The 24,746-nt window shown below is 36.6% G+C and overlaps 2 protein-coding genes across 8 annotated transcripts; both read left to right on the top strand.

Moving 5' to 3' along the window:
- Positions 1 to 14,501, top strand: zgc:91944 (uncharacterized protein LOC436941 homolog). 5 transcript variants are annotated; one of them, XM_060857324.1, is made up of 12 exons: positions 1 to 16; positions 1,269 to 1,492; positions 1,991 to 2,102; positions 3,835 to 4,246; positions 5,267 to 5,352; positions 7,283 to 7,393; positions 8,190 to 8,315; positions 8,515 to 8,668; positions 9,873 to 9,955; positions 10,118 to 10,213; positions 10,846 to 10,967; positions 13,098 to 14,501. In XM_060857324.1, coding segments are annotated over exons 1-12 (1,671 nt in total). In that variant the 5' UTR covers positions 1 to 15; the 3' UTR covers positions 13,242 to 14,501. The 5 variants fall into 5 exon arrangements, with proteins under 5 accessions (XP_060713307.1, XP_060713306.1, XP_060713309.1 ...); XM_060857323.1 differs by having other exon boundaries at positions 3,817 to 4,246; XM_060857326.1 differs by lacking the exon at positions 8,190 to 8,315 and having other exon boundaries at positions 3,817 to 4,246.
- On the top strand, positions 12,117 to 23,234 carry LOC132837578 (coagulation factor XI-like). 3 transcript variants are annotated; one of them, XM_060857322.1, is made up of 17 exons: positions 12,117 to 12,141; positions 16,328 to 16,478; positions 17,209 to 17,318; positions 17,479 to 17,641; positions 18,754 to 18,863; positions 18,949 to 19,105; positions 19,451 to 19,563; positions 19,645 to 19,804; positions 19,947 to 20,065; positions 20,170 to 20,326; positions 20,705 to 20,817; positions 20,900 to 21,059; positions 21,395 to 21,504; positions 21,590 to 21,746; positions 22,093 to 22,205; positions 22,288 to 22,447; positions 22,652 to 23,234. In XM_060857322.1, the coding sequence occupies exons 3-17, from the start codon at positions 17,297 to 17,299 to the stop codon at positions 22,764 to 22,766; spliced, it is 1,929 nt and encodes a 642-aa protein (XP_060713305.1). In that variant the 5' UTR covers positions 12,117 to 12,141; positions 16,328 to 16,478; positions 17,209 to 17,296; the 3' UTR covers positions 22,767 to 23,234. The 3 variants fall into 3 exon arrangements, with proteins under 3 accessions (XP_060713305.1, XP_060713304.1, XP_060713303.1); XM_060857321.1 differs by lacking the exon at positions 12,117 to 12,141 and adding an exon at positions 15,871 to 16,026 and having other exon boundaries at positions 17,209 to 17,306; XM_060857320.1 differs by lacking the exon at positions 12,117 to 12,141 and adding an exon at positions 15,871 to 16,026.
- Positions 23,235 to 24,746: the final 1,512 nt, after the last annotated feature.

Genomic DNA, 24,746 nt, shown 5'->3' with positions numbered 1-24,746 from the left:
TGGCCAACCCAGTGAAGTAAGTAAATAAAACAATGTGAGTGTGTGAAAGAAAGAGCGAGAGACTAAGTAGAAAATAAGCAAACACTGCAGCAAGATCATGCTGGGTAAGGAGTCAGTTTAGCAAACTCTGTGGTAAAAACCGTCTGTCAAGTCCCCTAAAGTTGTCTAAAACCTTTCCTCCCACAGATCCTTAGTCACAGAGAACAGACGCACTTTCACAAGTCAGTTTTGTCATTTTTAAAACTATAAATAGTAGAAGTGATTATTTTCCCCATACAACATGGATAATCATAGCATTAACAGGAATATAAAATATATTAGCCTAGAAGTAGGAAATAAAATGTGAAAAAACAATTACAAATTTTAATTTATTAAAAGCGAACAACACATGACATTTGAACTAATTACAGTTAAATGTTATCTGAGGCTTTATGCAATGTTGTCTTTACTGACCGACCGCATTGTTTTAGTATTATTCTATAAAACAGTTATATTCAGTCCACTAATTTCGTTGGACAAGCAACGTTGATATTTAGAAGAAGTACTTTTCGCTGTTTGCTGCTTCACAAATGTTGCACTCCTACATCTCCAGCACAAGCCAAAGATCAGGTTCTGTTGGTATGGAGTTTTGAATGTTCTCCTCTGGGCTCTCTGGTATTCTTCCACCTCCTAAAACATGCCAGCAGGATAACTGGTCATGCTTAATTGAATGAATTGTAAATGAATGTATTAATTTGTGTCTGCATGGTGCCCTGTGATGGACCTCTGTCCAAAACTGTACTTTTGCTTGTTACTTAGATACACAGTAAATATACAAAGATACTCCTCAAAATACACTCCTCATATATTCCTCATTCTCTACACATATTGTGCCTTACATACATCTGCACTATTTTATTATGTGTATCTATATATACCCTACTGTAAATTCTGCCTAATATTTCACAATATATATATCACACGCTGTACATATGGTTACATACTGTATATAACTATTTATTTATTTATTTATTTATTTATTGCATACTGTACATATGTTTACATATTTATCTGCACTTGTCTATTTACTCTTTACACTTCTGGTAGATGCCAAAAGTGCAAAATGACAATAAAGTTCTATCTATCTATCTATCTATCTATCTATCTATCTATCTATCTATCTATGTATATGTATATGTATATATATATATATATATATACACACACATACATACATATGGTATAAAATGTCAGAAATCAGTTTCATTTATGAGTTATGATGAATACAGTGTACCGAAAGTTCCTCAGTCCTCCTGGTGGAATCACAAGCACTTCCTGTATGAAGTTCGCCGCGGGTGAGAGGTCAGTAAACGCAGAGGCGGCTCATGCACCGAACCACACAACCACTGCAGCATCCCGGGACAATGTGACCCTTCCCGGATCACCTTCATTAGCCAAGTGCAGCTGGGCCGAGCTGAAAGCCGGGGGGAGCGGAGTTAAGCTGCACGGCGAGGTGAGTGTGTGTGCACGGCGTTAGCTCGCTTTGCTAACGCTTACAGCACTTATGGCACTTCTTCAGCTATTCATCAGAGCTCCGCTGCCATTTCGCGTGCGTCCGCAATCCTTAAAAAAGTATCCGGAATCCGCGGCGATGCATTTCCTTACAGGCTTGTGGACTAGTTTGCATTATTAACACTACCAGCTTTGCATTTTCTGTTGCTCTGATTTGGATTTTGAGGGATTTCCCTGCATTAGAACATTATCAGACGAGCACTAAAGCAATAATAATAAAATAATTTTCAGCTCGTGTTTTGGCCAAAGCGCTTAGCTGCTCGCTTGCTAAAGCTAAAGCACCGAAAACTGCAGCAGCGCCCGAACATTGGCACGCACGAGCCGCGCAAACAAACGCCATGACTGCGGGTTATTGTTATCTACATTTCCCCGTGCTTCACTTGTCATAGTTTGTCATAGTTGTGTGATCCAGGCTGACAGAGTACGGTGATGTGTGCAGGCGTTGTCCCCGAGCCCCGGTGCTGAGTGGATCATGCGCCAGTGGAGTCTCCGCGCTGTGGCTCCGCGCTCTGAGCCGCTCCCCACGGGCCGCGTGTCCCCGCAACTCTCAGGTATCCATCCACACACATGCATCTCTCTTACTTTTATTCCACTAATCAGTTAGTGGTTGGTTTCGACCTCAGCTGTAGTCTAGAACAGCTTTGTGTTCCAAAGACCTCTCTAACTGTAAAAACAATACTATTTCACTGACCCCCCTTCAGTGTAGATTTTTTAACTAATCCTGTTTACAAAAGTGTATGGACACCTCACCATGACACCCATAATGAAATCTAACTAAAAGCCTTTTCTCTAGATTTTAGATTTTGCTGGGAGGATTTGTTAGTTTGCCCATGAGAACATGGGTAAGGTTGTGCATTGATGTTTGGACAAGAGGCCTGGAATACAGTTGGCATTTCAGTTCGTACCAAAGACGTTCAGTGAGGTCGAGGTCAGGGCTCTGTGCAGGCTGCTTGAGCTCCTCTACGTCAAGCTGGAAGATGAACCGTGGTTTAATGGAGCTTGCTTTGTGCACAGGGGCAAGTTTCATGCTGAAACAGGATTGTGCCTCTTAGTTTTAGTGAAGGGAAAAATCTCTGTTATACTACATTCTAGACAATTGTATGCTTTCCACTTTTTGGCTAATGTTTTTTGGAGTAAGCTCATATGGGGTGTAGTGCAGTGTGTCTTTAAATATTATGCTTAATGTTGAAATTTGTACAATGGAATTCCGGGTGTTTATTGATGTTATACGGCTTTTTAATTCCTGAAACTTCTGCCAGCAGAATACATTCGGTCCGTGTAAAGCGTATTTATAGCCTGACATGTTTTAATATGTTGGTGTTTGAATCGAACCTATTTAAATTCAGTCACGTGTCAAACTTGCTAATAAATATAAAATCACATTATTGCTAAACGTAGTAGCTTTAAAAGTGGTGAAAAAAAGTTTCATGGAAAACCACCAGTAAAAATACTCCTGCGGTTTCTTTTATTTTAACCCGACAAGAGGCTTATTAAGACACCTTAGGGCAGTTGTTGACTTCTGTCAAGAAATGAAATGAATGCAAATTAAATTTAAACCAATTCAGACTTTCAGTCTAAGCCAGTGACAGCTAGTGGTGATATTAGAACAATTCAACTGTTCGTGTTGAGTAATAGAGTAATTTATTTCACAAGACTTTAGTGATGGTATAATAAGAAGGATGAGGGACAAATAATTACACATCCTCACATGATTAATTAAGAGTCAATATATTTACCATTATTCACCTTACATTTTGTTTCTCCTCCAAGCACATTTAAGGTTGAAAAAAGGATGATGGGGAAAAATAATCCACTTTGTTCACATTCATTACACCAGCGTGGTGTGTTGCGGATGTGTCAGGGAAGTAGGCTGAAAAACATAAGCACAAATAAAGATGAAATCCAGGGGCTGTGTCGTCAGTCTGATGTAACTGATAAAAGATTCGTCTTCTTCATAAATCTACAGTCTGAGATAGAAAGAAATCAGCCCTAGCACTGCTGATGCACTTGGTTCCTTAGCCTGTTTCTATGAGATGGCGCTGCTCTTAATCTTAAATGAGAGAACGTCTCATCTGATTTCCTTGACTATATAAGAAGTGGAGCATTAAAGTAAAAAAATTGGGTTGCAGTGTGGCCAGATTTTTTAGAAATGATGTGGTGATATGGCATGCAAAAACATATTTCTGTAGTTGCTGGAATGCAGATCTTTTTTCTTTGTAAGATCTTAGTTCAGTCCTTTTGCTATGCTCGTAAATTCAATTACAGAAGGATCTCTTCTCACAGATGCCAGGATGGAGTGCTGTGATGTGGAGCCACGCTACACGATCGAGCAGATCGACTTGCTTCAGCGCCTCAGGCTGTCCGGCTTGACCAAACCTCAGATCCTCCAGGCTCTGGAGTCTCTAGAGAGACTGGATCCAGAGCACCGTTCGCCTTTCTGTGACAATCACTCAGCCCCGCCCAGGGCTCCTACCTCTGCAGCTCCGGCTGCACCTTCATCCTCATCCTCCTCATCTTCCTCTCTCACCTCAGCTACCACACAAACTCCGGTTCTAGATGCTGCACTTTCCCCCAGCAACAGTTACGATGCCTCGTCTCCACCCCTGTACCCACCTGGAGGAGTTCAGAGGTCCTTCACTTATGACCTTGCAGAAGAGGACTGGGATCTGGAAGAGAAGGTGGAGGAATACATGAGGTATAAATAGTATCACATCATTTTGTTTTGCTGTTATTACCTTGTTTTTTTTTTCAGAACACTAATAGGAATGGGTGATTAATATAACCTCAGAGGATGGCAGGGGATGTCCCTGGAGTGGCCGTGTAATTTTCATAGAGTTGTAGGCTTTTGGAAAGTGGGTCAGACGGAGTGGGACGGAGACAGCTGGCTTTAATAAGACGTTTTAAAGCTTAATGTTTTGGAGTGGTGCCGTTTCCTTTGGTATGTAGGGTGAATTTCTGACTACGTTAACTGTTGATAGTGAGAATGTAAACAGGGTTTATCTCGGTTTCCTTCTTACCGCACCAGTACTTTTCATCTGTACTATTTCAGTGATTGAACTAATCATTTTAGTGTACAAACTGTAACAGTGTATAATTGTATTGAATTGTTGTCCTTTAACAACGCCCTTGTTGAACTCCTTTAACAAGTAGTCTCTGCTGTCACCACTTTAATTCAGTAAAGTAAGGTTTCTGCTGTAGGAAAGTCTTTAGGAAAGTGTGTGTTTTGCCAATTTCTCTGTAACGAGCTGCATTTGTTTCTGTCTTGATAACTGACCGAGTAAGTGAGGGAATATATCTGCTAACGTCACTGAAACAAACTTATTTCACAAACCTTCTCACAGCATTAACATGTAAAACGTTTTTTAGTAAATAAAACAGTTGGCAAATTGCTGCGGCTTAAGAGGACACAAGGACACTTCAGGAATTGTGATACCAATTAGCTAGAAATTATTTACCTAGAACATCAGTCAAGATTTAATTTATCTATATCATGTCATGTCATGTATTCCGCTTTTTGTCGTTGATTATAATTTATTATGTCGTTTAAAGTTTAGTTTGTATAAATGCTTAACTTTACATATTACCGTGTTATTGCATTGGTTCATCGCAATTCTACTTGTAAGCATGCAGTCTGTTTGGTTATGACATGTTAATAGTACAGAATATTAGCCTACAGTATGTGTACATATGTGTGATTTCTGTGTATGGCTTTTAGGAGGGACAGTAACCTGGTAAAGGAGGAAATCAAGGCTTTCCTCAATAACAGGAGGATCTCTCAGGCTATTGTCGGCCAAGTTACAGGTAATCAGCTCAGCTCCGCACTGTAGTTTTTATTCATCAAATTTCTCTAGAATCGATTGCTGGTTCGAGCTTCTGGAATAACGCATGAAGTAATTTGTGTCTGATTTATGAAACTGTTTCAATGCAAATCAGCTTCAGCTGTGAAGATGCAAACTTTCTCCCAGTAGACCTTTATTTGTCTTGTATACATCCTGCCCCAGTTTACCTTCATATACATTTACTTTACATGAAATAACTGGAAAACATTCAGCATAATATGAATATCCAAGATCCAGCAAAAGGAAGTAAAATCTAGCTGAAAAAAACAACACAACTGTTAATAGAGTTACACCAGAGGAAATGGTTGTCTAGTAGTTTGTCTTTTTGTAGTATTTTGTTTTTACTGAAATAAGTAGTATTTTTCAGGTGGATATACATGTAGGCAGATGTGTGCTGTATTTTTTCATAACCAGGAGCTCTTTAACCATTTTCCATCTTCACCTGCGGGTAGTTATGTGAACTTTATTTATTGCAACATTTTTATTCATGTTAGTACTCGTTAGGGTCTCAGTCAGCAGAAGACAGTTTTAAAGCTTACATATTTAAAGCTTTTAAAGTTCGATGATTCAAATCGAAGATTTATTTATAAATATAACTGAGACAAATTTCAATCCTGATCAAATAAACAAATCATTATTTCAGCAAAATTCTAATGGAAATTAATCGAGCCGTAATGAAAACAATTATCGGAAAAATCATAGTTTTAGATTAAAGATAATTTCTACACACTCAGAACTGATGTGCATTTGAACGTACAGATACACCGAAAGTTCAAGTTGCTGAAAAAACAAACTGACCTTGGAATTTATGCTTGCTTTGCACACTTAACTTTGATAAAAATAAATTTAAAAAAAATAAATAAAAAAAAGGCCAATATCTTTAATATAATTTCAAAGAAAATAATTCACTGTTGATTTTCATGGCAAGTTGAAGTTTCTCAGGAAGTTGAAGTGGTTCCTGTTTAAGAATAATGTGCTTCATCTGTTTGTTTGCTCACTGAACAAAGAGCTAATTCAGGACATTCTTACACTAGGCTCCAGCCACGTTTGTACGTTTATTTGAAATCCAAGTAAAAGCAGTGTTGGGACACGCAACTATTTTGTACTTGTCAAACTGGATTTATTTGTGTTCTCTTAATTTGTGTGCTCAGTTTATACAGTGTTTTTCTAGCACTTTACTAATAATATTATTCCACACACTCTGCTCTTCTCTGTGAAAACCTGGGAATGGCAGAACGGAGCAATGCAACACACACACACACACACACACACACACACACACACACCCACACACACACACACACAATATTATATATAATGTACTTTAGAACAGTTCCTTTCTCACTTAAATATAAAAAGCAGGTTTGCAAGTTTGCATATAAAATAAAAATAAACGTGTTGTATATGCCTCTTATAACTGCTGTATGTATTGTTTGTGTCTTAAACTTTGTCCTCATGTTTGTTATGTAACCAAGAAATAAACAGTTCCAGGATACAGTATAATTTACCACTTCTCCTATAATAGCATATAACAAAGTTTCAGCTCAAAGATGAATTATTTTCTTTATTGTTAGCTAGTGAGCTTAAAATAATGGGAATTTTCTCTCCAGCTTATTAGCTTATACAATAGGAGGATCTTGATAAGGGATGCTTGCTATTAGTAGGGTAGCAGTATGATGCAGAAGATTAAATTCTACCATCCTGTCAGGGATTTTCCTTAAATAGCCTAAATTTCGCAAAGATTCTGTACCGCTGACACGTGTGAAACATGCTGTGCATTTGTCTCCCTCGCCTTGTGAAATCACACTTGACCCACACTTGGGATATTTATGCTCTATGTCTTTACCGATGTATTAGGGCTGTGTTCCTTTATTATACACGGTTTTTTTTAGGTATCAGTCAAAGCTACATCTCTCAGTGGCTGCTGCAGCAGGGCCTGGAGATGAGCGACTCCAAGCGCAGGGCTTTTTACCGCTGGTATCTGCTGGAGAGGAACAGTCCAGGTGAGAATGGCTTCTGAGTCTTGGATACATGTAGCATGGGGTGAAAGTATTTCAGGAGGAAGCAGTCACTGAATTAGATTTTGTGTTCATCCACTTACCATCCACTTTCTTTTACACTTCCTTTCCACATGGTCCTCGAGGGCTTGTAATTCAGTATGCTTTCTAAAACGGGCCTTATGTAACTATAAAAAGTCTTTTCAATTATAGATTGAAATGAAACCAGCTTATTTCATTTGCCATCATTTATATTATTGAGTTAATTTTGGGTTTGGCAAAGCCTATAGATGTGCGTACTGTTTGCAAAATGAACTTAAGAAGCTGTCACCCAGCCAAAACAGTCATCTACTCACATTAATACACTTAATGTGACATAGGTTAAAGGGCTGACGAAGTAATGCAGAGTTTGGATGAAACCCTCCAGGACTTTTAGCTCTCCTCAACTTCCTGTTGAACCTCAGATCTAGACTGAACAATGTACCTCTTAGTCCTAATCCTGGGCCCGGATCTTGCTGGTTTTCGCCTCGCCCGTGCTCCACCTAACTGTACTAACAGAGCTCTGAGCATGTTGCTTTGTAATCCTCTGCAGTGCCGCAGTATCGAGCATGTCTCTGCACACTTAATCCCCTGCATTACAGACATCTCAATGCAACTCCTGACAAAATTGGTAGAACGTCAGCTTTCCCTACAGGCTTTAACTGAGTGATATGGTTGTATTCGTCCATTAATGAGATCTTTTTGGACTTTGGAAGCGACCTTAGTTAACATCCAGTTTTCTGATTGGCCAAATGGCTTAAAGGGTTCAGATGGACTGAAAACCAGCATGCTCAGGGCACCAGGAGCAGGACTGACACCCCCTGGAGTAGACAGAGAGAACTACTGATGCACCTGCTCCCTTGGTACTCTGCACAGCAGGCCCAGCCAGGTAACCGCCATGAAGCCAGCTGCTGTAGTTACACCTGGACAATAGGCAAAGCATAACCTGGATAGCACTCCTTTCACATTTTTCATAAAAAATAAAATGCATCGTCCATACATTACTGTATGTCTGTCCAACACTAGACATTCTTATGAAGGAAGTTCTAGTTTAGTTTCATGACTCATGTCCTGTTATGTGTGTGAAGGTGCTACTCTGTCCATGCGCTCGCTGGTCAAGGAGGAACCTGACTGGAGAGTTGCCGGTTGCCCCGGAGACAGGGCGGCTGTTGGGGGACCTTTCAGACTGAGGAGGGGCAGCCGTTTCACTTGGAGGAAAGAGTGCCAGTCGATCATGGAGAGGTGAGACATTTACAAAGGGGCTCTGCAGCACATGGACCAGATAAAAACATGTCAGTCACAGAGATTTGGAAATGCTTTTGATTCTTTCTAAAAATCTTAGTCTTTACAAATCACCCACCTAATAGTTACCTGGCTACTAATAGTGACTACTAGTATACTTCGAGCATGATCGTTTATTTAGAACGGTTCGAATAAGCAAAAATGCTCATCAAGCATTCCCAAATTTCACAGATAAATCTGGATGCATATATCACATTGCAAACAAGCATTTATAAATGACCAGTAAACAAAAAGCACAATAGTATTTCACTAAGACCGACTGGAGGGCCCAAAGCACATGCTAATGACTGCGCAACACATTCCAGGCATCTTATTTCAAAGATAATGAATTGGATTTCCCCGTGACCCGAGGTAGTTCAGATAAGCGGTAGAAAATGAATGAATGAATGAATGAATGAATTGGGTTTAGGACAAAAAATTTTTTTAATGGTTAAATGGGTTAGAGTTAAGAATGCTGGTACTGTATTTAGCTGCTCAAGAAATTATGTACGTAGGTACAAAAAGCAAGAAAGCAAGATAACAATCATCATTTATTTCAAATTATAGAAGACTTACCATTACACACAATTAACTGACTGTTTCATGTTGTGTTAACCCTTATAATTAGCACGGAGACGGTTTAACCTTGTGGTATTGTAGGCCTTGGCCTTTTAGTACATGCACAGGGATATGGTTTTTGATAGACTCTAAGCGGTAATGGAAAAGACCATCAGCTACATGCTGAAAATGAAATGCAAATGAAAGTGATTTTATCTGATGTAAGGTCTGTCTAGCTGATGGAAAAATGATGTAAATGGCAGTCATGAGGGCTTAGGCACTAGTGTAAAAACTGTCAGGATTTGCTGTGCTATAAGTAAAGTTCACCATAAAAAGATTAAAATGGCCTCTCAAGCAGATGCATTCTTTGGGTTTTACAGTATAGCCAGTTGAATATTTATGGACTATTAACAGTCCTGTTGACTTAGAAATTGTATATATAACAATAATAATAGTGTTTTTAACATCTGTAAATTTTGTTATGAATGTTTATCGAATGCAGATGTTATTTTTGCATGTATGGGGACAAATATTTCTTCGGGATGAAATGCGTCACCGGCCGTTACTTACTAATATTAAACTGGGCCTGATTTGTTGCCTGTCTCAGTTTCTTTATTGAGAATCAGTATCCTGATGAGGCCAAACGAGAGGAGATCGCCAACGCCTGCAACTCTGTCATCCAAAAACCAGGTGAGAAATCTTTAACTGTTTTGTTTGAAGATTTTGTAGATATTTTGTAGATATTCTCCTGTCTCTACCACTGCCTCTTGGTGATGGTACACTACAGATTAAGGTAGATTAGCTTGGACAAAATAAAAAGAAATAATCACATGTGGGGAAATTCTGTTTCAGGGTGCAAACTTTCTGAGTTTGAGAGAGTCACTGCACTGAAAGTGTACAATTGGTTCGCCAATCGCAGGAAGGAGATGAAGAGACGTGCCAACATAGGTGAGATGGCCTGCAGTTAATGAGAATCAGGAGGACAAACGTTTGATAAGAAATGATTGAGTAATTACCTCAATGGGTGTCTGTTGTAGATACTCTACCTTTTCCACTGTTGGCAATGGTCAGTATGATAAAGACAAGGATATTGAGGATATAAAGGAATTTCTCAGCATCACGAGCTGTTTATTTAAGTTTCTAAAAACAGCAAAGTCTTTAGGATGGGATAGTTTTTCAGTTATATCAGTCTTATTAACCTCGAGTGAGATTTTAGAGAGGGAACAATGGTTTATAGCTGCTATAACTGAAGTGATAACATGATCTACATCGTTGCATTGATATTCTGTAACTATAAATGGAATAAAATGTATGATATCATTTATATAATAAAAAAAATGTTTGCATTGCTGTGTTAACATGCCATTACTTGAGACATGCCAAAATCTCAGCTCCACATTACCCTCATATTGAATACTTTCCTCTAACAGCACCTCTAGTTGTGTTTTATTTCTTTTTCCACGTTACCTAGACGCTAGAAATAACGGCTATGTAATAAAGCTACTTATGGAAGTAACTAGATTGGTTATTTTTCTCCCTTTTTCTCTCTTTACTCCAACCACCCTATTTCACGTTCTCAGAGGCTGCCATTCTGGAGAGTCATGGCATAGAAGTACCAAGTCCCAGCTGTCACTCAAACGGTGAAGAGGTTGAAAACCAGGAGTTTGGAGAACAGGTTGCGAGTCAGCGATTTCCAGATCAGGTGAGAGATTAACTAGTTATTCTAGTCATAATTATAACAGATGATGAAGAGGAGGGTAAGTAGGTTGTACTGGAAGGTCGGTGACCAGAAAATTTATTGGCAGGTGTGTGTACAGGTTTGTGTAATATCTAATGAACTTAGTTGGTCCTGTTTCCCAGTTTTTGAACACATTAGTAATTTAAACCATAACAACTCTGACCTGAAAAAGGCCTGTAACGAACCTGAACATGGTAAAGACAACTGATGTAGCTTTATCTGAATACGTTATTCAAAATGAATGGATGATGTTATCAGGGTACATTAGGGTTTATATTGGATTTAATAAATAAACAAGGAAATATGCCATGCCAACTTTATATGTTACTGTGGCCTTTGATCAGGGTGCTGTACACGTCATGCGATTCCAAGTAAATCTACTTGATTAAAACTGGTAAATATTACACAAATAAAACAATACATCTACTGCATATTCTTCCTTTCTTTTCGGTAATCGTTGATTATTTACTTATTTACATTAATTAACCTTAAACCATAAGGAATATATTAGTGCAGGGAAATTTGCTTCCTGGATCTGCCACAGTTCCTCTGTCACTAAAACCTGACAAGCTTCTTTGTAATGTTTTTTTTTTTATTACTGGTGTATTCACCATATTACATGTATTGTAACCTTTAATTTTTTTATAAAAAAAAAGGATTTTGGAAATCTGAAAAAAAAATTTTTTTGGCTCAATAATGCAGAAGCCATTAACTAAACATGTGTCACAAAATTGAATTAAAGTCTTTTGCACAATAATTTCTTATAAATGTATTTTATATAAATAAAATGAATGAATTTAGTAGCAAGCATAAAGCATTTAAGTAATTCTGATCTTTTTTTACCCCATAAAACATAATGAACATATTAGTGCAGAAAAATTTTCCTCATTAATCTGCCTCAGGTCTTCTGGACTTTTTAGGAATTTTTTTTTTTTTTTTTTTTTTTTTTTACAAAAAATTCACAGCACCCTGCATCTAGTACATATGCGCAATCCTTTGAAGAAGACTTTATTATTATTGGCACACACACATTATAGCACAGTGGAATTCGTCACATATCCCAGCTGAGGAGGTTGGAGTCAGTGTGCAGGGGCAGCTATGGAGCAGAGAGAGTTAAGGACCTTTTAGGACCCAACAGGTAGGTTAGGCCTTGAACCCCATCCTTCCAATAAACAACCCAGAGCCTTAACTACTTGAGCCATTACTGCCATCATAACTGCCCTTTATTCTTGTGCTGTAATTCTTGAAGATAACATAAAGCATTTAAATCATTCTAAACTTTTTATCCTATAAAACATAATGAACATATAAAAGAATGAAATTGTCTTTATTAATCTGCCTCTCTTGTGAGTGACTTAAATAAAACCATTATATAATGTATCAGAGTTGGATTTATTCAAACAACCTGCATGTGTGTACACATTCATGATTCCTTTTTTTGTACACATTTGAGGCTAAGCATATTAAAACCAATGGAGATTTTTTTTTTCCCCTTTAAAAAAAACAGAGTTTCCCCTTAAATTCATCTGCATGGAATTTTGCTTAGAATCAAATGAAGATAATTGCAAAAAAAAAACTACTGAAATGATTTAACATTCAAAGGACATTTTGTTTCCGAATAGTAAGAGTACTGAGTAGTATTACTAAGTGTAGCTGAATGATTACTACACAGTTCAGTAACTCCTGTTTCTCAGTGGGTGTATTTGTATTAGCACATTATGACTTGCATCAGTACAAACTTGGGAAGTTCAGTTACACAAACCTGAAAGCCATCTTATTTTAATGAAAGTGGTTTTGAGTAAGCAGTGATGATAAAGGAAGATTATGTTTTTAAATTATTTTTATTGTGAGGGAAAATGTTAATTAGCTTAATTTTTAATTTTAATTAATAATGGTGTATTATGTATGTTGTGTTCTTAATTGACATATGAACATTTTGTGTGGCCTTTAAATTTTTTGTTGAACTGTAGGGAAATCTGAAGTATATGATAAACGTATAAAAATACAAAAGAATGTAACACATGAAGTGCATTTGTGGTCACCTATTAAAAAAAAGGCAATGATTTTTTTAAAATTTTTTTTTTTTTTTATCAGGAAGAGCTTGTTCAGAGAAAAGTGACTGAGCCCGATGGAGCCACACTGCCTGCAGTGGAAGTAGTACCTCTTCCAAGTCCTGCTACTCAACATGTGGATCAGAAGATTGACGAAACCAAAAGGGAAGCTGCGGATGAGGAGTGAGCGGAGGGAGAAGTGTGCTTAACGTTTTAGAGGCTTGAAATCGTGCCGCTTACCGTCCCTCTTCGATACCTCGGAGGAGGACGTGTGTGTACGGCAAGACACCAAATTGCCTCTAGTGCTAGAGAGGCAATTGTATGTATCTACAGTAATCATGCTTGTAGTAATGGCAATATTTATCTCTATACACTGTATTGTGCATTCCAAGAAGTCTTAATGCATCTTTTAAGAGGAAAAGACAGTTATGGTGCAGAATGGTAACCTTCCACCTCATGCTAAAGCCTCCACACACACACACACACACACACACACACACCTCTTCTCACTATTCTCAAGTGTACCAGTTTGACAATAGATGCCTCGTGCGAACAGGGGTAAGGAATGGGAGAGAAACCTGCAGGACAGGTGTTTGGATGTGATGATGAGGTGCACTAAATCTGTGGTGCTCCTGCGCATGCAGAAAGAAAAGTGTTGAGATTTCTTTAGCCATATGCAATAGTTCTGAATTGAGACTGGAACCTGATTGCCACCATTTACTCAGGTAACGCTACATTAGAGAATTGATTGAGAAGCAGCCTCATATTAACTCACAAATGCTAATATCACTTCTGAAATGAAGTCTTGGGTATTGTGAATACATATGTCATGTCTCATGTACACGTCATGCATCGTTGTTTATACGTATTTCTTTTTTTTTCAATCTTTAATAAGCCAAGCTAATCGTTTTTTTGTGTGTGTGATCTAGCCATAATAGCGCAGGGTCATGACTTTCCAATCTTTTTATATTTAACCACTACTTAAAGCCTCTCTGTTATGCAGTCATTTAAGCTATTGTGATCTATGACTGGTGTTTGGGCTCTAAATTGTTAATTTTTAAGAAAAATGTTTTGCTATGAGCACCATTATTCCTTTAATAAGCTAATGCAGTATTATAACAACATGTAACTCTAACAGATTTAGAATCTAATGTAAAAAGCCTCTTTCCGGTGGAGGATCCACTGTTTTCTCTTTGAAGCCAAAGGTATGTCCTGGAAATCAGATCATTTACAGAGATGCTTTTTATAAAGTCTGCGGCATATGAAATAGTCTGTCCCTGGGATATGCGTGCTGAAATGAAAAGTGCTCTGAGCATAGGAAGACTTTAAAGCTATGATCTTTCAGGCCTCAGCTCTGTGTATGAAAACAGGAAGCAGTGTTGCACGCTTTCAAGATCCATTTCTGTCTGCATTTCCCTGATGACTTAAATAAAACCAGTATATAATATATCAGAGTTGGATTTATTGAAACAACCTGCATGTGTGTACACTTTCACGATTTCTCTTTTGTACAGGTTACACATATAAGGCTAAGCATATTAAAACCAATGGAGAGTTTCAACAGAGTTTCCCCTTAAACTCATCTACATGGAATATGATTCAACATTTAAAGGACATTATATGCATTTTGTTTCCAAATAGTAAGAGTATTGAGTAGTATTACTAAGTATGGCTGAATGATTATTACACAGTTCAGTAACTCCTGTTTCTCAGTGGGTATATTTGTATTAGCACATTTTGATTTGTTGCGTCAGTACAAACTTGGGAAGTTCAGTTACTGTACACAAATCTGAAAGCCATCTCCTTTTAAAGAAAGTGGTTTTGAATAACCAGTGATGATAAAGGAAGATTTAAAAAAAATGTTTTTTTTTTAATTTTGTTTTAAATCTGTATGGTGAGGGAAAAATCTTAATTAGCTTAATCTCACACTAAAATTTTAAAGAAACATAACCTTTAAATTAGACTTTTTACCATTAGTATTTTTTATTTTATTTTTTTTTTTTACAAAAAATTCACAGCACCCTGCATCTAGTACATATGTGCAATACTTTGAAGAAGACTTTATTATTATTGGCACACACACATTACAGCACAGTGGAATTCGTCACATATCCCAGCTGAGGAGGTTGGAGTCAGAGCGCAGGGGAAGCTATGGAGCAGAGAGAGTTAAGGACCTTTTTAGGACCCAACAGGTAGGTTAGGGCTTGAACCCCATCCTTCCAATAAACAACCCAGAGCCTTAACTACTTGAGCCATTACTGCCATCATAACTGCCCTTTTTTCTTGTGCTGTTCTTGAAGAGATTGAAGTCCTCTCTAGTGGATGTTTTACCTCACTTGTTTGCAGTGGGGTTTATGAAAGAGGACTGGGTTTTCCATGTTGAAGGTTATGACAGCAAATAATATATAATGATATAACTAGAAGAATAAAGTTGTTCATTAATAAAAAGGCAGAATATCTTTAAAATGTAAATCATCTGCCACTTGTATTCATGCTGTTAATAATGAATTATTTGGTCATTAAATAACTAAAGCAAAGAAGTGAAGGAAATTGAACCAGCAATTAGTTTATCTTCCTGGGTGAGTAATTTCTTGGGCTTTTTAGGTCTTTATTTTAAGCATCTCACTTTTTATAGCAAAAACCAGTAAGCTCTGTTTTTAAGTCCAGATCCATGTCCTTGCCAACACAGAATAGGAAAGGTGCTCTGGGAATCCTTTTGAACTTTGATACTGGTTTAAGGATGAGTCTGCCCCGCATTGACCTATTTATCTAGTTAGTGAGTGGCATGTTTATTTTAATGTAAGCCAATGAACTTTCCTTTATCGTTGTAATTTTTAAACCTGTGATTCTAAAGACTGTATTAATTGTGGCTCATCGTGTGTAAAGCAGATGCAGTGAATTTTTTTCAGGGAGAATGAGAGTATATGCATTGATAGTGTTCTGCTGTGTTTTTTCAGATTCCTTCAGTAAAGGTAGTGTTACAGTTATTGATTAAAAATTATATATATATATATATATATATATATATATATATATATATATATATATATATATATATATATATATATATATATTTAATCAATAACATATACATAACATGTTTTATATATTGCACTGTATATTGCACACTATTTAGTGCTCTAATGCTATAGCTTTGTAAGTGGTTGGATTGAACTGTGTGTACTTATTTGACATTATAACTAATGAATTATTAGGAAATTACAAACAGATGTGCAAATATTCTGCATTGTTTTACTGTTTTACTTTCTACAGTCCAGGAGCTGAAGGTGGATGTGGACTTTCCTGGAGATGATATTCTGCAGATTTACTCCCCAGATGTCCAGCACTGTCAGCTGGCCTGCACACAACACCCTTCCTGCTTGTTCTTCACGTTTTTACGCTCTGATTGGAACAAAGATAACAGGTTAGATTATTTAGTATTATATACTGGAGTTACTCTAAACAAGAATTTTCAGAGATATATTTTCTAATGAGCTTGTGACACTATTTGAAAACATGAAACAATATGGGTATTCCTAAGTGAGTCGTAATTTCAAACATGCTTAAATGTAAAAATAATTTTTTTAATAAAATGTCTGGAAATTTTGCATTATAAATACATAATTTGACACCTGTTTTACATTTGAAAAATGATTTTACATATCATATTATTTTACAAGTTTAGTGAATAATATCATTTGAAAGTCTGACAACGAAATTTATCACAAATATTATTATTATTATTATTATTATTATTATTATTATTATTATTATTATATTTATGGCAAGAATGATCTCTATGCTTTGTATTGTGCATCCGCGATGGCTTAATGCATAAGATTAACAGACAAAAATGTAAAGTGTACTGTAAAGTGTTTTTTTTGTATTTATTTAAATAATACTATCATATATCTCCCTAATTAGTCTGATGTTCCTGAAATGTCTTGAGATTAATTCTGTCTGTATATTTAAGGTGTAATATAACAGTAAATCTTTGACTTTAATATTGAAGATATTGGCAGAAGGGAGTCATTTTAGGATGACCAACTGTGAGCAAGCTGGCACTGGTTTTCCTGTATGGCACTAATGTGAAGTTAAAATTCATTAAGACATTACAGTAATTGAACACCCACTAAAACTGCTTATTTTTAAAGGGCATTTTACTGCTACCTGAAGCACACAGCCACTGGATCCCCATCTCAGGTTGCAGAGCTGAAGGGTGTGACCTCAGGCTTCAAACTCATGCACCAGGGTAACAAAACAAGTAAATGCAACATTTTTTTAGTTTGTCATTGAAACACCTGGTGCACCATCACAAGACCCCATGCTTTCTTTATTCTTATAGATGTTTTGTATTAGTGCTTTTATGAGATGTTAAATGTGGCTGTACTATGAAGAATTTAAAAACTGTTTTATTTCCACAGATAACTGTTTGCCATCGACATATCAGGACCTAGATTTCACAGGATCAGACTATGTCCAGTTGAACTTAAATACTTCTGATGAGTGCCAGAAGAAATGCACCAGTGATCCAGACTGCGCATTTTTTTCATTCACAACAATGACCTTCCCACATGCAGAAAACAGGTCAGAAGCATTGTTTTAACATTACAAGACCATATTAATATATCTATACACCCATATATATATATATATATGTATATATATATGTATGTGTGTATATATATATATATATATATATATATATATATATACACACATACATATATATATACATATATATATATATATATGTGTGTATGTGTGTGAGTGTGTGTGTGTGTGTGTGTGTGTGTGTGTAAACATACACCAAAATCAAGAGTGGTGAACTGGCTACAGGGTCAAGGCTTATTGACTGGCTTCAAGGCTTATTGATGCACATGTCAGATCCATGGAAACAAGTCAGATCCATGGAAGCCCCACCTTGCAACATACAGAATTTAAAGAATCTTCTGCTAACATCTTGGTGCCGGATATCACAGCACACCTTCAGGGGTCTAGTGTAGTCCATGCCTTAACGGGTCAGGGCTGTTTTGGCAGCAAAACAGAACCAACACCAATATGATCAATGTAGATAGATATAGAATTCAGAAGAATTTTTTGTTACAGCAACTAGTCAAATACTGGCATTTTATTTAGCTTTAATATAGCTTGATTGATAGTGGCCTGAGATAGTAATTTTTTTTCTTAATAAAAAGAAAGAAAACAATTTTGACACACTCAAAGTATGGTAATTACTGTTCAAAAAATCTAAACCAGTTTGTAAAAGAATTATAAGGAGCCATTCAGGCACGTAAGAGACAGTTCTTATTGCTAAGCTGAATCACTTGATCTTTCATACTTAAAAGAGACAGAATTCCTGTCACAAGGTGACACTTTAATAGTAATAAATACGCTAAAAAAAAATGTCTAATAAACACATTTGGGGTAAAACAAAAAATAACTACATCCAAACAGGCAAATTTGTCCTCATCATATGCAATTTAAAATATTTAATTAAAGCAAAACTTAACAACTGATTTTTTTTTTTCTAGAGACAAAGACTCTAAGGGTGATTTTATTTTTAGAAATTATCGGAGGATTTAAGGGAGTGGTGGACTTCCTTAGCTCCTGATAAATGCACTTAACTGAACACTGATATGACCCATTGTTTGTATCCTAGTGCATTTTACTAATTAAAGTTGGTTTTCTCTGTGCAGGAAAAAGTGCATCCTCAAATTCCGCTGGACTTTTCCAACACCATCAGTACTCATAAAAACACCGGGCCTTGTGTCAGGGTTTTCAGATTCATTGTATAGGACTAAAGAAAGTAATCAAATTTTCTCATGATATGTGCTGGTATAAAATTCTTAAAATGTTATTATTAATATTAATAAACATACATCTTATTATAGAATGTAAGGAGGAGATCTTTGCTAACATACACTACAGAGGAAATGACTTTGAGAACATCCCTGCTGTCTCACCTCAACACTGTCAGTTTTTGTGTAGCGCACATCCCCGCTGCACACATTTCACCTACACAACCTCCAAATATTCTACAGAGCCTGAGTAAGTGCTAGAAAAAAGAGTCTAATAAACATGTTGTATAAAAATAAAAGCAACCGATTAAAAATGCATAGTTGCTGTAAAATGTTTATCTTATAACAGTTTAGAGAAGTAATAATCATTACTTTTTACATTTTAACATGACATTATTCTAATTTCCTCAGTTTACTGTAAATTTGGACACGACCACTTTTATCTAAATAAGATAACTTATCTTAAATTATAATTTCTCAGTATTTTTTCCATCCCTGGTGTCTTCACTCTAAGAAACAGACTGAACTGGATGACAAGAGCATGAAAGTCAATGTTCAAATGATCAGAATATTTAAAACTGATTTTTTCCCACAGAATCAACATGCATTGTTTCCTAAAGCATACAGACAGTGTAAGTGAGCTAGAGCCAGTAAAAGAAGAAGAACTTTTTTCTGGATTTCCAACACGAAATTGCACGCCCTCAAATGGTTAGATTTTTTTCTACTTTCTATTCTGTGCATGAAAAGATGTTACAGTTAATCCACTTTATTCTCATTGTTCTTCCAAAGTTTGGGTAACAGCACGCTATGAAGGCCTGCACTTCTTTGGACATGATTACCGTGACTTTAAAACAAATACATCTGAGATCTGTCGAGAAACGTGCACAAACGATCCAGACTGCCATTTTTACACTTATGTCCTACCTTCTTACCGTGATAAAGGCATCAGGTAAATATATAATATAATCTGTATCGTAGCACTATGAAATAAGCTCAGTTGAAAACATTACCTTCATAATTATTATATTATTATTCTTTATTTAAATGTGAATATGACTCAGTTTGGGTTAAAGTTGGTGATCTCTGTGCAGGAAAAAGTGCTTCCTCAAATACCGCTGGAGTGTTTCAACACCATCAGTACTCATAAAAACACCGGGTCTTGTGTCAGGGTTTTCAGATTCATTGTATAAAACTAAGGGATTAAAAGAAGGTAAACAATTATTTTCATGATGTATGTTGGTATAGAATTCGCTAAAGGTTATAATTAATATTATCCACATAATGTTTTTTTTTGTTCTTTTAATCTCATCATAGAATGTAAGGAGGAGATCTTTGCTAACATACACTACAGAGGAAATGACTTTGAGAATATTCCTGCTGTCTCACCTCAACACTGTCAGTTTTTGTGTAGCACACATCCCCGCTGCACACATTTCACCTACACAACTTCCAGATATTCTACAAAGCCTGAGTAAGTGTTAGAAAAAGGAGTCTAATAAACATGTCTTGGGTAAAAACAAAAACAACTGATTCAAAAGAGATAGTTGCTTTAAAATGATTTTCATCTTATAACAGTTGAGAGAAGATATAATCCTTACTTTTCACATTATAACCTGACATTATCTTAATTTTCTCAGTATACTTTATTTTACTTTGCACTTGAGTAATTTCTTTTTATATGACCACTTTTATCTAAGTAAGATTTTGTACTTTAACTTAAATTATAATTTCTCAGTATTTTTTCCATCCCTGGTGTCTTCACTCTAAGAAACAGACTGAACTGGATGACAAGAGCATGAAAGTCAATGTTCAAATGATCAGAATATTTAAAACTGATTTTTTCCCACAGGATCAACATGCATTGTTTCCTAAAGCATACAGACAGTGTAAGTGAGCTAGAGCCAGTAAAAGAAGAAGAACTTTTTTCTGGATTTCCAACACGAAATTGCACGCCCTCAAATGGTTAGATTTTTTTTCTACTTTCTATTCTGTGCATGAAAAGATGTTACAGTTAATCCACTTTATTCTCATTGTTCTTCCAAAGTTTGGGTAACAGGACGCTATGAAGGCCTGCACTTCTTTGGCCATGATTACCGTGACTTTAAAACAGATACATCTGAGATCTGTCGAGAAACGTGCACAAACGATCCAGACTGCCATTTTTACACTTATGTCCTACCTTCTCACCATGATGAGAATATCAGGTAAATATATAATATAATCTGTATTGTAATGCAGTAAAATAAGATCAGTTGAAAACAATAACTTGATAAAGAGACAAGTTATAAACACAAGATAACATTAAAAATCTTTAAAACTACTTTAAGAACAATGAGATTTTTATCTATTTGTTAGTGAACATCACACATAAAATTTTGCTATAAGTTCAAGGTTGGAATAACAAGTAACTAGACCATGCCACTTCACACTTTGTGCTTATTTAATAATAAGCTTCCTAATGTGTAGATCTTTAACATACACACTCCATTTAAATGTGAATATGACTCAGTGTGGGTTAAAGTTGGTGATGTCTGTGCAGGAAAAAGTGCTTCCTTAAATACCGCTGGACTTTTTCAACACCATCAGTACTCATAAAAACACCGGGCCTTGTGTCAGGGTTTTCAGATTCATTGTATAGGACTAAAGAAAGTAAGCAAATTTTCTCATGATATGTGTTGGTATAAAATTCTTAAAATGTTATTATTAATATTAATAAACATACATCTTATTATAGAATGTAAGGAGGAGATCTTTGCTAACATACACTACAAAGGAAATGACTTTGAGAACATCCCTGCTGTCTCACCTCAACACTGTCAGTTTTTGTGTAGTGCACATCCCCGCTGCACACATTTCACCTACACAACTTCCAAATATTCTACAAAGCCTGAGTAAGTGCTAGAAAAAAGAGTCTAATAAACATGTTGTATAAAAATAAAAACAACCAATTAAAAATGCATAGTTGCTGTAAAATGTTTATTTTCTAACAGTTTAGAGAAGTAATAATCGTTACTTTTTACATTTTAACATGACATTATTCTAATTCCCTCAGTTTACTGTAAATTTAGACACAACCACTTTTGTCTAAATAAGATACTTTTAACTTAAATTATAATTTCTCAGTATTTTTTCCATCCCTGGTGTCTTCACTCTGAGAAACAGACTGAACTGGATGACAAGAGCATGAAAGTCAATGTTCAAATGATCAGAATATTTAAAACTGATTTTTTCCCACAGGATCAACATGCATTGTTTCCTAAAGCATACAGACAGTGTAAGTGAGCTAGAGCCAGTAAAAGAAGAAGAACTTTTTTCTGGATTTCCAACACGAAATTGCACTCCCTCAAATGGTTAGATTTTTTTTCTACTTTCTATTCTGTGCATGAAAAGATGTTACAGTTAATCCACTTTATTCTCATTGTTCTTCCAAAGTTTGGGTAACAGGACGCTATGAAGGCCTGCACTTCTTTGGCCATGATTACCGTGACTTTAAAACAGATACATCTGAGATCTGTCGAGAAACGTGCACAAACGATCCAGACTGCCATTTTTACACTTATGTCCTACCTTCTCACCATGACGAGAATATCAGGTAAATATAATCTCTATCATAGTGTAGTAAAATACAGTAAGATGTCAAAAAGAATGACTTAATAAGCAGAAAAAATAACTCATAATTTATTTGATTGAAAGAATCAATATAATTATTACAATTTAATAACAATGACTTACTCATATATTTCTGAGTGTGTTAGTTTTTACACATGCATTAAGGTCCATGTTTGTGTTATTTTAGGCATATATGTTATTTGAAGCAAGTCATGACTCTACCCAGACCTGAAAAGGTGGTGTACAATTATGGTGTGACATCTGGCTTCTCTCTGAGGGACTGTAAATCTAGTGGGAATTAATCTACTGCCCACATTGCTATGTTCCTTTAAGTGTTATAAAAGCAGTAATAGTCTTGAGTCTAGGCCAGAAAGATACAATGACATGAAATATAGGACTATTGATTTTGATGATTGGTTGTTGAAAGCTATGGTAATCTGTGACTGTTTTCTGGAAACAATAGTGTTCAGTGACTGGTGATGTATCTACTGGTGAATGTACTGTCTCTAACCAGCAGCTGTGATGTGAGTTCAAATATGTTCAAAACATCACTAGATTTGTCATTTTCCTATTTTTTAAAATAACCACTAATTTGTGGAGCATTTCATCTGAATCACATAATTGGCAACAGTGTTCATGGGAGAACACATAAGTCTGTAGTCTCTTTGTTTATGTCAAAATAAGCCAAAAGAGCTTGTTTTACCTGATGTGTAAGATAAGAGAAATGAAAATAAAAATGAAAATGAAAATAAAAATCTCTGTGGAATAAGTGTACTGAGTGTATAGCGTATTAGTGTGAACTGCTATGATCAAATAAAGCTTTTTGAATCGTATGGCATCCTGTATTTAGTGAGGAATATAAAACTTACATTCAGTCTGACCAATTTAAAAAAGCTGATTATCTGTTAATTCTTAAAAGTAAATTTGAAAATAAATATTTTACAGTTTTGGGGAATTTTTTTAGATGTTTTAGTATTATTTAATGTACACTTGAATATCCTTAAAATTCTAAATTAATATTCTGTGGTGACTCATAGCAATGAGAGGTTGAACATAGGCAAGGTAGGGTGGTGAAGGCAGGGTGGTGTCAACAAAGAGCAACAAAGAGCAGCTAAGGCAGAACTTAGGCAGACCCCGTTGGCATAATCTTAATACCAGTGATAAAGATACAATATATAAAGAGTTCTAAAGTGTTCACTTAAATGTGGCGGGAGCAACACTCAACAGTAGGGTCACCAGAATGGCGTTGGCATTCTAGGTGGTGTTGGTCACAGGAGACTTGCAGCATGCAGCGAGATCAGGTGCAGTCTTCTTGGTCTACCTCAGCAGTTTCCATGGGCAAATCTGATGTTGGACAAACAAAAAATGTTGGAGAACAGAGAACAGACCTTCTGCAACCTTAGGCCATTTACCTCTCTAAATGCACTGCTCCCCACACATCGTGTCTTCTGGCCGTGGGTGAAGAGCTTTGATTGCCCGCTGAATTCTTAGCTGAAAAGTCCACCTCGCATTGCCACCATGTGCTCTCCAGCTATCCAAAACAAATGTGATGCTGAAGCGCCACTGTCCTTTCAGCACCACTGCGATAGTAGCAGGAGGTGTTTAAAGGTGGTGGTGCATGCTTCGCAATCACAGTTTCCCCCCAGCTCTGAAGTTACTGCCACTGGTTGCAGAGCGAAAAGGGTGTGTCATTTCAACAGTCCATCTGCGTTCCCGGGCTGTGTGCCCCCTTAGTGATGGACCTGAAATGAGAAGTCCTGCAATGCAAGGAACCACTGAGCCACTCTGGCATTAGTGTTCTTGGCTTTTGACATTCATTGAAGGGGGTGTGGTCGGTCACTAAGGTGAAGTGCCAACCAGTTAAATAATACCTGAGCTCCTTCATGGCCCATTTGATCATAAGGGCTTTTCGTTCCATAGCCACATAGCTGCGTTTGGCAGAGCTCTGACGTGTCCGTATGGACCAGGAAGGGGAGGCTGATGTCCGGGTTTTTGGAGGAGGGGCTGCTGGTGAGGGCTTTTTTCAGTAGCCGGAGGGCTTACTCCTTGGCCTCTGTCCATTGCACCCAGTTGTCCTTTTTTCATAAGGTATGAGAGGGGAGAAGCTACAGAGGAGAAGTTACGATAATATCCATTCAACACTCCAAAACGGTTTCTTCTGGAAAATCTGATTCTTTGTCAGGCGTTGGGGTACAACTTCACCTTCTTTTTCTGGGGCATGAGCAGGCCCTGGCCGATTTGGAACCCCAGGTACTGTGCCTCTGTCAGCCCCAGATGGCATT

Source organism: Tachysurus vachellii, chromosome 21 (genome assembly GCF_030014155.1).
Source record: "Tachysurus vachellii isolate PV-2020 chromosome 21, HZAU_Pvac_v1, whole genome shotgun sequence".
In the NCBI taxonomy this organism is placed as follows: domain Eukaryota; kingdom Metazoa; phylum Chordata; class Actinopteri; order Siluriformes; family Bagridae; genus Tachysurus; species Tachysurus vachellii.
The sequence above is the reverse complement of the archived record's forward strand: the minus strand, read 5'-3'. Positions and strand labels throughout refer to the sequence as shown.

Excerpts from the sequence above, each read along its gene's own strand:
- zgc:91944 (XM_060857323.1), top strand. Across the intron at positions 5,353-7,282 it reads TATTGTCGGCCAAGTTACAG|GTATCAGTCAAAGCTACATC; the intron begins GTAATCAGCTCA and ends GGTTTTTTTTAG. Across the intron at positions 9,956-10,117 it reads CTCTGTCATCCAAAAACCAG|GGTGCAAACTTTCTGAGTTT; the intron begins GTGAGAAATCTT and ends ATTCTGTTTCAG.
- LOC132837578 (XM_060857320.1), top strand. The coding sequence starts at position 15,969 with ATGAGAGTATATGCATTGATAGTGTTCTGCTGTGTTTTTTCAGATTCC. Across the intron at positions 20,327-20,704 it reads AGATATTCTACAAAGCCTGA|GATCAACATGCATTGTTTCC; the intron begins GTAAGTGTTAGA and ends TTTTTCCCACAG. Across the intron at positions 21,505-21,589 it reads ATTGTATAGGACTAAAGAAA|AATGTAAGGAGGAGATCTTT; the intron begins GTAAGCAAATTT and ends ATCTTATTATAG.